A 14,097-nucleotide genomic window follows, 5' to 3' on the forward strand; every position below is an offset into this window, starting at 1 on the left:
GGAGCGAACATTCACAGAGCTGTCACATCCTTTCTAGGAGACCTTGTCTCAGCTAAGCTTGTACAGAAGTACAGCATATTGCATTTTTTTAATAAATAAATTTTTATTTAAATGGGGTGACATCAATAAATCAGGGTACATATATTCAAAGAAAACATTTCCAGGTTATCTTGTCATTTAGTTCTGTTGCATACCCATTACCCAAAGAGAGATCGTCCTATGTCACCCTCTATCCAGTTTTCTTTGTACCCCTCCCCCTCTCCTTCCTTCCCTCCCCCCACCCCCCGTAATCACCACACTCCTGTCCATGTCTCTTAGTCTCGCTTTTATGTCCTGCCAATGTATGGAATCCTACAGTTCTTGTTTTTTTCTGATTCGCTTATTTCACTCTACATAATGTTATCCAGATTCCACCATTCTGCTGTAAGTGATCCAATGTCATCATTTCTTCTAGCTGAATAGTATACCATGGTGTATATGTGCCCCATTTTCTTTATCCAGTCTTCTATTTTTTTTACAGTGATTAAAAGCCTTTAAGCAAACTCTTGGCCAATACAGCAAGAATCCATAAAAGAGTAGTGTCCTTAACATGTTCACCAAGTCCAAGTTGGCCCCATCACCATGCCAAATCCCTGAAAAATGCAACCCAACTACAGTTCAGTCTGTTAAGAGCTGTCACAGGGAGCAGGAGTCCAGGAAAAGTCCGCATGGCACTGGAATTGTTGTCACCATTCTATACCTTGCAGCTCATGTCCAAGTCCCAGTGACCGCTGCTTCTAGCTGGTAATGATTCAGGTAAAGCATATTGCATTTTTGAGAATTGCATATTCCTAACCCTAAAGACCTTGAAAAGGGGCAGAGACCATGCCAAGAGAATCAGCATAGTGTGCCCCTGGACAAAGACTGTGTGGTCTGCCGACCATCAGTATCAGAGGGCCAAGATGCTCTGGGATGAGGAGAAAATCAGCTCTGTATGCCAGTCCTGGGAGGACATTTAGGGGAAACTCAGTGGGAAAAATGCATGCAAGGAAAGTCTAAGGGAAAAGAGCTAGAGCAGGGCAAAGGCAGGAAGGGCAAGAGGCTCGGAACACTACCTTATGGACAAAAGTAGACAAACTCCTGGATGGTCAAGGAAAGGAACTAATGTGTGAGGCCTCTTCAAGGCCCTGAAAATCTCTGAAGGGAAAGAGAAATGGGTAAGGATTAATAATTTATATTAGAGTGCCTGACCAGGCAATGACAGAGAGGATAGAGCATTGGACTGGGATACAGAGGACCCAGGTTCAAAACTCTGAGGTTGCTGGCTTGAACACAGGCTCACCAGTTTAAGCACGGGATCTCTGGCTTGAGCATGGACTCATAGATTTGACCTCATGGTTGCTGGCTTGAGCCTAAGGTCGCTGGTGGTTTGAGCAAGAGACTCATTCTGCTGTAGTCCTCCAGTCAAGGCACATATGAGAACGCAATCAATGAAAACTAAGGAGCCGCAATGAAGAGTGATGCTTCTCATCTCTCTCCCTTCTTGTCTGTCTGTTGCTCTCTCTCTCTCTCTCTGTCTCTGTCACACAAAAAAAGAATTTATATTAGAGTGACATTTGTTAATAAAGTATATAGGTTCCAGGAGTATAATTCTATTTTACATCATCTGTATATTGCATTGTGTGTTAATTATTCCAAGTCAAGTCTCCTTCCATCACCATTTATCCAATCTATGCACTCCTCTACATCCCCCAATCCCTGGCATTCATCATATTCCTCTTTGTGTCTATGAGGATTTTTTTTAAATAAAAACAAGTATACTTAAAAGAAAATCACATTTATATGTGTGTGGGGGGCTAAGATATCATATTTTTTAAAAGCATTAATGTTATAAGCAAAATGTTGCAGATATAAAATTCAAAACACACAATATCATTGAAATTTAAAAGAGATTAAGAAATTTATTTTAGAAAGAAATTGATTGATATGGAAAATATATTATTGTTGCTAAAGAAATTGCAATCTTGACATAGATATGAACCGCTCTGTTGTAGACACAAACTAAAGTGAGAAGAAAACCAATTTTTAAAAGTAATATTAGTTTTCTATTGCTGCCACTGTAAATTACAACAAATTTAGCACCTTAAAAGTATACCCATTTATTAGATCAATATTTTGTAGATCAGAAATTCAGGTGGGCTTACCTGAGTTTTCTGTTTAGGGTCTCACAGGCCAAAGTCAAGTGTCAGCTGGGCTGAACTCTTAGATGGAGGCTCTGGAGGGAATCCCCTTGTATGTTCATTTATGGTATGGGCAAGGGTCAGGAGTCTAGTCACTCTTGGTGCCTCAAGGCTGCTTTTGTCCCTCCTCAGGTGTCCCTTTCCATCTTCAAGCCAGCAATCCTGAATTGTATCATTTTCACACTTCAACTTTCTGTGACTTCCCTTTCTTCTGCGAGCTAGACAAAGCTTCCTGCTTTGCAGCTTCCATGTGACTAAGTCAGGTCCACTTGAATAATCGGTCAATTTCATGGTCAAATGTGCCATATAAACTTACTATTATCACAGAAGTAATATTTCATCATATTCACAGGTTCTGGGGAAGAAAACAGGGCATCTTGGTTGGAGGGAGTCATTGTAGAATTTCTGTCAACTATTGTAAAATAGTGCCTCTGAAGTTTGAGGATAAGGGCTTAGTATTTGACTAGGAACATCAGGCTCCAAAGACCCACCCCACATCAGCCAAATCAGTGTCTAGGAGGTAATGCTTTGTTTGAGGAGATAGGTGTGTGTGTGAGGGGAAGATAGGCATACCCTGACAATGATGAGCTCTTAAAAATTTATGGTCCCCTGATGTTGATAGGCCCCTGAAATTGACCTGCAATGACCGGGGGAGAGGGTGGAAGGAGGCAGAAACAGGTCAGAAGGGCCCTTTGAGTTCTGGGGCTTAAGATTCTCACATTTTTACATCTCCAATAAAAGAGTATGGAGAGTCCTCCTCATGACCCAGCCACCTAAATCAGGGCAGTACTTATCCCTCTGAAACTTCTTGGTGAAACGTATGTAGCAGGAACATATCTGGTGTCCAAACTCATCTGCATGTGAGACACACTGAATTACCTAGAAATATGATGGGTGACAACTATAAGCTTGCTCAGGAGTGGTTTGGGATAGATATAAAACTAAAGCAGGGTCCCTTGGCAAAAGGAGATCTCTGGTATGTAACTCTGGTTTTCTAGGAGTGTTGAAGGAGGAAAAGGGATTGTTCTGGCTTTTCACAGTCTGGTGGAGGGAAGGAACACTGAGTCTGGGACTCCTTATCTCAGTGACTCTAACTCTGGTGGTCTGGAATATGCTATCCTCAAAAGGCTCTGCAAAATGCCCAGGACCTTTGGTAGATAAATAATCATTAACAGGAAGCTGTGGCCTGGACTGGGTAAGCATACCAGAGATCTTTCGTCCAGCCTTCTACTAGTGTGTGGCAATGATATTGGGGTGAAGTACCTGGGGTTCTATTTCTTAAGCATACTTATAACCAATCCTGTTTTTAAGTCTTACCTTCAATTTTCCACCACTCCTACAATGGACTCTTGCCTCCAATTGCTGACAAACTTCTATCCCGTTAACATCTCTCCTGTTCGTTTTCTCAATTTCTCATTCAGGCAGACATCATCATCATTCATCCCTTCCTCCTCCCAGAGAAGGGAGTCTCATTTCATGTCCTTCATGCGATCCCAGGCCATATCAATTGAACTGGACTTTTTCCAAGTACATACTGGACACATGAAGGCCAGAAGCCTTGTACTACTGTGTGATATCAAATGCTAGCTACATAACTAACCATAAACAACAGGCTATTGACATGAATGTATCTTCCTTTGAGCAGTGAGGGCAGGAAAGTTGTATAAAGGTGAAGAGGGAGGGGCCACAGATGGAGTGAAAGAAGAACACTCATTAAAACACTCCATGACCAAGCAGTATCTTTGCATTTTTCCTTTTTAAAGTTTGCTTGCTCTTTTTACCTAGACTACTAAGAAGCTAAGCACCATAATAAAGAACAAACTAATATTTGAGAAGCATTTATTATGCACCAACACTCCACTGGGTGCTTTTGGCCTGAGCTATTTAAAATGAGTCTCCTGACAACATCTGGAGGGAGAAATCTATCCCCCTCACCTGTACAACTGAACAGCCCCACCCCTGCCTAAATCCCCAATATCAGCACTTCTAACACAACCACTGTATGTGCCTATGACCATTTATGATGAAAAAGAAGAAACATTCTTTCTTATACATCACAATCATAAGATAATGACTTAGATAAAAAATATTAGTTATATGTGATAATTCTTCCCATTAATACCCAGGAGAGCAGTAGAGGTTAAAATAGAACATGGACTTAAACTGGCTGGGAAGGCAGAGGCAGGATTTTTAACCTCTCTGAGTCATAACCAGTATAAACTGAGGATATCTGTAATACCTATGTTATATATAAGGTTGTTCTGAAGATTACATGAGTCAATGCATGTGAAGCATTTAAAGCAGTGTCTGATACATGATAAGTAGTTAAGAAAATCTATTATTAATATTATCATCACTATATTGTACTATGTACCAGGTTCTAACTCTTTTAAATCTCACAAAAATCCCATGAGGTCTGAATTTCTCCCTAGTTTATGAGAAACACTCATTCCTAATAGTAGCATTAATTACAAATATAGTATCAACATAAATGCTAATCAGAATACTAGTGATGCCTCATAATTAGGTCCATTTTACAGATGCATGCCAAGACTCTCAAGAGTGGCATTAACTATGAGTATAATATAATAATATATTATAAATTATCATATTCCAAAACCATCTCCACTTCACAGTCAGGGAATAGATAACACTATTATTCTTATACTGGTATCCATCATTAAGATAACTGTAATAATAATAATTATTATATCTATTATTATACTAGTAATAACAATAATAATAACATTAACCATTTCCCAAGGGGAAAATACCACACCATAGTGGTTAGATAATCATGTACTTTACAAAGTATTTCCCCCAAAATTTATTGGCACTATATATATTTGTAATATCACAATAATGCAAGTAACTGCATTAATGCTTTGCCTCAGTTATCCTGATTCTGTCAAGATGAAAAGGTTAACACAAGGGTTTCTTGTCAGTCTAGAATTTAGTTATAGTAATTTATTAGTGAGTTATTAAAACTGTATTGCACTTACTCTAATACTTATAATAAATAATATAATTATAGTATATGTAATATTTGGTAATAATACAATTTTGGTATTCATTATAATAAATAATGATATAATCATTTAATTATGATAATTATAATAATGTATGTTATAAAGATAGAATAAGTAAATAATATAAATAAGAAGTAATAGTATAAACATAAATAATAACTGTGGATGCACAATTATACTTGATTAATAGAAGGTAAAGCATACTTCAAGCCTTCCTGGTGTTGTTGCCTAGTTAACTAATAGTATAACATTATAGCCTGAAAAGGCAGTGGCACAGTGGATATAGCATCAGACTGTGATGTGGAGGACCCAGGTTCAAGACCCCGAGGTCACCAGCTTGAGCATGCGCTCATCTGGTTTGAGCAAAGCTCACCAGCTTGGACCCAAGGTCGCTGGCTCAAGCAAGGAGTTACTCGGTCTGCTGAAGGCCCATGGTCAAGGCACATGTGAGAAAGCAATCAATGAACAACTAAGGGGTCGCAACGAAAACTAATGATTGATGCTTTTCATCTCTCTCCATTCCTGTCTGTCTGTCCCTGTCTATTCCTCTCTCTGACTCTCTCTCTGACTCTGTAAAAAAATTTTTTTTTAGTATAACATTATAATATTAATATAACTACAAATAATATTATATGGATACACTATAATTTTGTATCTTTTACCACGAGGATGGACTATCAGTACCTGGGCACTGTGGCATATATAAATCCTCTAATGTTATGCTAAGTGTGCATAATGGTATTATAGACTGTCCTGTAAACATACCCATTTCTGAGAGGGAAGTGAAACTGATTATGGTGCTAATACGCAGATGCAGGCTATATCCAGGAAGTACTCTGAATGTGGCCATTTCCTTGGCAGGAAAGGCCTGGAAAGCTCTGCAGTTACTGCACCTCCTTGAGCATGGGACTTGGCCATGTAGGCGCTACAGGTACCTAGCCTCACAGAGCCGCACGTCATATATACCGCACCCCCTAAGCTCATCACCATTTTAAGGGACCCAGCCAGCGTTCCCTCATGGCACAGCATTCTTTTCCTGGCTGTCTTGGAATGCATTATCTTCTGCTGGTTGCTGAAGAGTGGCCCTCTACCTACCGTACCAGAGGCTTGGAAATGTCCTCCTTGAGGCCATGCAGGTTGACCAGAACTTCAAGGTGTCCCACAGTCCCCATGGCCCCAAGGAGTTGGGTAGGCTGCCACCGGGGAAACAGAGGGGAGAAACTGTTTGCATCTTTCCTGACAGTACCTCTTCCATACCCACCTGGATGAGGCTGGGGATCATGGTGCAGACTGTGAGCACGTTCCCAGTGGATGGGAATCCACTTGCTCAGGGCCTGGGGTCTGCGTCTGCAGGTGATATGAGTCTGTAGAAGGTGGGAAGCCACCCATCTCTTTGTCCCATCAATCCAGGGACCAATAAATTTCCTTACCCTCCAACTTATTTGAACAGATAAATGAAAGAAATTGCCAGCCAGTGAGCCATGTAGATATCTGAAGGAACAATGTACTGGTCACTCGGCATAGCCATTGCAAAAGCCTGGAGCCTAAGAAAAAGCTCTGCTGTTTTTATGAGCTATCAAAAGGGCCCTTGCAGGGACCGATTTGTGTTGACAAATAATAACCAACTAACATAGAAGTTCTCAACCCTATCTTGCTTTATCTCCCCTTTTTAAGATAGTTATAATTTTATATAATGAATGTTTACTTAAGTTTATGATACTTCATGCAATATTAGTTAGAATTAATCATATGAAATTGTCAATATTTGACCTGTTTGACTTATGAAAACATCAAATTAATACGATTCAATCTATTGTAGTTAACTTATAAATACATCACAAATATAGTTATAACAATTTATTTATATTATAAACTGATGTTATATGACTATATAAATATAAAATCAACAGATTACACAAATGTCTGTGTAAATGGCAAATGGTACCAGATGTTAGACCTGAGAAACTATTCAGAGGCCAGACTCAACTACAAGTGAAAATTTATTTAGAAAGTCACAGCAGTAGAAGTGAGCCATAGAAGAAGTGAGCTAGCTGGGCTGTGTGGACTCAGGAAACAAGTTAGAGCTGAAAGAAGGGCCCTTGGAGCTTAGGAGAAAGAAAAGCAAAGAAAACAGACCTTGAGAGAATAAAGGGGGAGGAAAAGCGAGGATGTGCTCAAAAGAAAGAGAGAAGGCATGCCTGAGGAAAGAAGGGGTTGGATAAAAAACAAGTATGAGAGAGAGAGAGAGAGAGAGAGAGAGAGAGAGAGAGAGGAAGAGTCCTTCTTGGTTGGCCCTAGTGTATGGGTCATTAGTCAGTACAGCTGGTCCTAATGTAAGCCACTACATTGCTTCATCTAATTTTGCTGCTTTTCTGGGCCTGTAGTTAAAATACAATTGAGGCTTCGATGTAATCTTTACTTTGATCAAAAACTGTGTCTCTGAGGTCAACAGATCTGAAGCTTTTTTCCTAAGATTATTTGATGCAGGCCAGACCCTCATAGGCCTGAGAGCTTAATGCTTAAAAGAGTGGTTGTGCAAGGGCTTGTATAGGAGTCATATGAAGCTATTCTCTGCCCCCCCTTTTCCTCCTCTAAGGGGATCTACTGCATGTCTAGCGACATGCCAAGGGAGGAAAGATCAGGGGAGAAACTGAACCACATGACCACTAATATGTTAGGGGAGGAAAGGTCATCTGGGGGTGAAGTCCCACCTTACAACACTTTTTTCCCCCCAATTTTGCCCATTGCTAGGCCAGGAAATTTTTCTGGGATTTCCCTGGTGATCTTCTGTACACTAGGGCTATGTGTATAAGAGGTGCAGGGTGCTTGTGTATCGGGAGTGTGCATACCTCAAAGAACACCCTCTTAGACCTAAGTTGACCGGTCACAAGAGTGAGTAAACTGACATTTATTCACATGCCCCCACTCACTGTAAGGCAGATTTTTAATAACTAATATAACTTTTCTTCAGAATACATACCTATGTTATGCACAGGTCTAAAAGTTGGAAGAAATAGTGGTTATATTCAGTCAGGGATCTGAGGTAGGAATGGGACTGTGTACGGTGTTTAAAGAAGACATTAACCATATCTGCGATGCTTTATTTCTTTAATAAAACAAAGCTACTGAAAGCAAATTGGGAAAAAAGTTAGCATTATTAAGTCTGTATGGTGAAATCATGGGAGTTTGTAATATTGTTCTTTTTATTTCTCTATAACTTTGAAATTAAGAAAAAATCAAAACAAAGATTACTAGGGGAGTTTCCAATTTAGAACATGTGCAGCTCATCTTTATGGGCAGAGACCTTAGTAACCATCCAATAATCAGCTTTCTCTTTCTTTCTTTCTTTCTTTCTTTCTTTCTTTCTTTCTTTCTTTCTTTCTTTCTTTCTTTTTCTTTCTTTCTTTCTTTCTTTCTTTCTTTCTCTCTCTCTCTCTCTTTCTTTCTTTCTTTCTTGTTGCTGGGTTAGAGTGTGTTTATTTTAATGCCTCCAATTCTTTTGGGAGTAGAAACTGACTTTTTCAAAGTCACATCTCCTTCGGAAGGTAAGGGTGGAATGGGAACTGAGAGTTTCTGACTTCTACCTCGTTCTATGCTCTTTTCACGCTGCTCTTCTTATACTGCCTTGACATTGGGGTCTACGATAATGACCACGAGGGCCTGACAAATCTTCAGGTAACCCAGATAGATTTTATTCTTTTCATGGTTCTCTACTTACTGAAGCAGAAAAGTATATTTTTACATTTTGAAAATAGTTTTATCATTCCAAAGGTTAACCTAAACCTAATATAAAAATTACTTGATTAAAGCAGTTTACTCCACTAGCAATTAATTGTGTGATATCTCATGGCATGAGGATACATACACGTACATTTAGTAAGACCCACTACATATCTTGTCCAGGAGGTACTTGAAGAAAAAAGAAAAAAAAACAAAAAAAACACATAAGGAATCTGTGATTATGACTAATATTTAATATGCCAATCAATGTGGTAGAAAAACCAGGATGCCACTTCTAACTTGACATCTACGCAAACACAGTTCAATGCATGGCTAGAATTTGGTTGGAGAAGCCTGGAAGTTGGGAGAAGTGGTACGAGGTTAGGTACAGGAAACAGCTGAGTGAGCAAGAGCCCACAGCATAACTGCTCTCCGATGAGGCGAGCTAGGATAGGACAGGGAGGGAGGAGGTCAGCCTGTCAACAACAGGATTTTTCTCTTGGAGAATGGTAGGCAGCCATTCATAGGGCAGGGACTGATTTGGAAAGGCTTGAGTATTAGACTGGGTGATTTTGGCTGAGTTCCCATGGAATCATAACTTCTGGAGCAGGGATGTGGCAGAGTTCATTTTGTTATTTCTGTGTCTAGTGATGCTAGCTAAGAGAAGAGAAAGGTGGCAGTCATTTGTTATGGGGAACCCATATTGTTCATTGTGGCCTCTCCTCTGACATTCCTATCAGAGATTGGCCATAACACTGATCTGCTGTGTAGCAGAAGAAGGAGGAATTTTAAGATATCCTATGAATACAAACAACTCTTGACTATTAGGAAATTTGGAAAACAAATGCATGATTTCATTCCATAAATATTTAATAAGTGCCTATTATGTGCAATGCACACACCCACCTAACTGAGAAGGAGATGTGTAGACAAACACATGGACAACAGGGGAAAGAATTCTCTTGGAGCAATGAAGTACAGTTTAATAAAACAAGTGGCATTTGAAGTTGGGCCTTGGAATATGGGTAGGATCTCAACAGAGAGGCACAGAGGCCAAGGACATTCTAAGTCAAATGAATCAGAATAGCAAAGGCAGAGAAGTGAATAGTATGTGCAGGGAACTGTGAGTCTTGACTGAAGTGTAGGATGTGTGAAGAGCTGTGGATGGGAGTAGAAATGAGTCTGTCTTTTCAGGTAAACCAGGGGGAAATACACTTAGGGATTTGCATATCAGGAGCCACTGCAGGTTTTGAACAGTAAAGAAACATGGCCATATACTTCAGGGAGTTCACTTTGGTAACAGTTTGAAGAACAAATTGGAATGCAAATGTTGAAAGACCATTCAGAGGGTATTGCAATAGTCCCAGCAAGATATGAAAAGGGTCAGGACTTTCATATCTATGAGAATAGAGAGGAGGGAAGGAATTTAAGTTACTTTTTAGAAATTGCAAATTTTAATGTTTTATGGGAGGAGCAGGGGGAGATCAATGAGAAGGGAAAGATAAAATTCAGGGATGACTTCCAAAGTTTTGGGCTCAGATGACTGTTCACATAGAAGGCAGAGATTTGGCAGGGGAGATAAGCTCACTGCCAAGCATCCTGGATTTGAGGGAGCAGCAGAAAGCCTACTAGAGGGATTGGCGGGCAGTTCTGATATCTTGTCTCCCACGGGCACATTTGCTGCTGTAACCTTGGAATTAACATCAGTGTATCTGAGAAGAGCTCCTGGCTAGTGGCTGATTCCCAAGGAGGCTTATCGAGCCTCAGGTAATCAGGAGTTGAGGGTTTAGTTGTAATCCTTACATGGCTTTATCTCCACAACGTAATTGAGGCTCATTTGTCGGATAAAAATCGAAGGAATGATCTTGACAAAGCATAGCACAGATCCTGTAATGAAAGGGAAATGAAGATGGTTACCAGCCCATTATTAAGCGTAATAACTAGGTTAAAACAAGATGAAAGACTTCTTTTAGGCAGAAATTTTCCATTGACAAATAGTAGGGGGTAAAAGTGTGAAAGGAAAGCATGTAATCCAATTCATAAAAAAATGTAGAAATGCTTTTTAAAACCTGAAGCAATAATCCTTCATTTCATTTATAGAGCTAAAGTGAGGGATATTCTCTCTATTGATGGGTATTGATGCTTAGATGAAATTTTAGAAATCCAATTCTTTTTTCCCACTGACAGAAAAATATTTTAAAAATGAAGAAACAGCTCTGTCCATATTTCCAGGCTGGGGGCAAGGAAGCAAGGGTCCAAAAGCAGGAGTAAAGGCCACTCACTTCATGAAGAATTTGACTTCTTGGGTTTGGGGACAGCCCACATGAGGCAGGCAGCCTCCACTGTGATAGGTATAAATAAAAAGAAATTTGTCATTAAGTGTGTGTTTGAGGGATAACATAGAGATGCAGAAAGCATTCAACTTCCACATTAAAATATTAAGAATGAGAAAAACTTTATATTCAATTAATATAATACATAAGTACAAATGTTAAGATAAATACAATCTGGTTTATAATTTTAGGAGTTGAGTGATCATTCCTAGATATTTCATTTTAAATATATCAATACAGGTCAGATATAATTTATCCAAGATTTAGATCTGATCTTCAGAGGTCGAAACAAGTACACAAAATATTAATAATGCATTACTCGGTAAATATTGTGTGTAGTTCATTGATAAATAACTCACATATGTTATTTTATGGCTGTTATTTCCACAATGGTTATTATCTGAGGATATAATATTACTCAACTGGAAAGGTCTACTCTACTGGACAAGTATGTGCTCTTTGGAATACACATGACAATTTGGATAGCACCAAGTGAATTTTAGCCTTTTAATGACTCATGTGCTAGGCTGAAGATTATAGGAGGCAGTATATGAAACATACAGTAATTAAGAACATAGGTTCTGGAGTCCAACCTTCTTGGGTTAGGGTCCGAACTCTGTTACTGCAACCTGAATGACCTAGAGCACATTGCTTTAATTCTTTTTTTCTCTTCAGTTATAATGGGAATAATGAAAGTCACTACCTACCAAAGTTAACATAATAATGAAGTGAGAAAAATAGGTACAAAGCACCTAGCACAGCACCCCACTGTTCTGTAGTAAGGGCTTGATGAGCGCCCAGTAACTGCTTCTGTTGAATTTTTCTGTGCTTGGTCATACACCTGGCATGTATGCAACCTGGTCACCAGTTTGAACATGCTTAACTTGGCTGCGTCCCTAGAGGTGTGCTGTGATTCCTTCTCAGTATTCAGTGGTTGGCAGATAGCAAATCCTGAGTTTCAGAGATTAGATAAGGAAAATGTTAAGTGCTACAGAAAAACTTGGACAATCTGCCCTCTAGTGGTTATTTGATGAACTGCCCCCAACAATTGTTCTTGATTGAAAAACAGAGCAGGCCATATAAATGCATGGAATGTAGTTGAAATACTTCAAAGGAAACCTGGTTTAACAAATGAAATTAGTAAACACAAATACATAAAACTAATATTGAATGTACATCTCCAAGCAAATGACCTAAGTTGCAATTAATGTCCTCAAGATATCTGTAACTTCCATATTTTTAAATTTGTGAAAATGAGCCATTTTACTTAAAGGGATTTCCAATTTGGGGCAAAAATCCAAAATATACAATTCCAAAAAAACCTCTCAAAAACAAACAAAAAAACCCCCAAAATACAGAATTGTCAATTCTTTCCATTTCCTGTTCCACCAATAAAAATTGTCATGTATATAGCCATTAGAGTTTGTAGTTTTACAGCACACAATACTTGTTTTATAAATTAATATTATAATCATTGTTGATGATAATAACATATCATCCTCTTTTAGGGATTTATAAACTTTTATCAGGACTTCATTTTCACAGCAGGTAGGAGTGGTAGGATTTGCTCTACCGTTGTATTGAGGAGAAAGCAGAAGCTTATTAATAAAGAGGCTAAATAGGTTTGCTTTGGTCACCCAGGGTACTTTCCAGGGTATTGAATTAGTTTTTACCCCTGGAAGTCTCCTTTTGGAAAAATAAATTGTATAGGCACCAGAATGTGCCTTTATATACTTCATACACTCCCTTTGTTTGAATCTTAATGTCAAATACTTTCACCATACACTTGTTTTTCAGATTGAAATAAAAATGATTAAAATAGAGACCTGGGTTTTAATGTGACTTCCTTTGCTCCATTATAATTATTTTGGATAGCTTAGATATTAAAGCATTTCTGCCAACAAGGCTAAACCAAGAGTAATAACTGTGAGCCTTACTGAAAACTAAATCAAGGGAGTAGAGATGAGAATCCAAAGAAACACAATTGTTATTTAAAATACTTGAATTGCTGTTCATATAACTCAAGAATGATCAGAAAATGGATAATTTTAAAATAGAGGTGTTTGCAAATGCAATGACAAGAATATTTAAAATACCAAATGATTGTGAAGCAGAGGATAGGCATGCACTTATACTGGGTTTAATCTGTAGCAAGCTTCACTCCAACTGCAGAATTTTACTGGTTTTTGAATAAAAGTGTTTTTCTTCTAGCAATGCCTTATTTACACTTTCGGCTTCATCAGTGAAACCCAGTTAGGAAACCATCTGAGGGAGAAGCCAGTCTGATCAGAAACCACTTTTCTCAGAAGCCCGTCAAGGGCCAACCAAAACAGGTGCCACTGGAAATATAAACAGAATAGGGCGAGATTGCTTTCTGAATAGAGACTTGTGCTAATGAGGTCAAGCTTGACGGTTGGCTTCCACTGTAGGCTACTCAGTTCCACGGTGTCTCCAACTGTATATAGCCTGCACCCTTGCCAGTTGCCTCACAGAACTATTCATTCAGCTATTTGCCCAATGAGTAGAGAATGTCAACATGTAAGAAGCTGTGAAAGTATGGCCTGTTATTGCAAACTCTCTCTCATTACGGAGTGTGACTAGCACTGGTGACTTCAGATGGCACCATCTTTGATTCCTGGAATGGCCTTTGACCAATTGAATTTCATGTGATGTTTTTCTTCCTTCTGCCTTTCTGTCACCCTCTCACACCTTTCAGTGCTTAAACTCAAGGTTTCAGTCCCTGCATGTTGCCTTGCCATCAGATTGTCCAGGCCTCTTTCCTTATATGTCCTCCTG

The 14,097-nt window shown here is 39.0% G+C and overlaps 1 protein-coding gene across 1 annotated transcript in view; it reads left to right on the forward strand.

Moving 5' to 3' along the window:
• Nucleotides 1-6,378: 6,378 nt before the first annotated feature.
• Nucleotides 6,379-14,097, forward strand: part of IL1RAPL2 (interleukin 1 receptor accessory protein like 2) — a 624,194-nt gene continuing 616,475 nt past the window's right edge. Inside the window, exon 1 of the mRNA XM_066250474.1 lies at nucleotides 6,379-6,601. Coding sequence (XP_066106571.1) covers nucleotides 6,379-6,601 — 223 coding nt within the window. The remainder of the gene's footprint in view (nucleotides 6,602-14,097) is intronic.

The sequence above is a fragment of the Saccopteryx bilineata genome, chromosome X (assembly GCF_036850765.1).
Source record: "Saccopteryx bilineata isolate mSacBil1 chromosome X, mSacBil1_pri_phased_curated, whole genome shotgun sequence".
NCBI lineage: Eukaryota > Metazoa > Chordata > Mammalia > Chiroptera > Emballonuridae > Saccopteryx > Saccopteryx bilineata.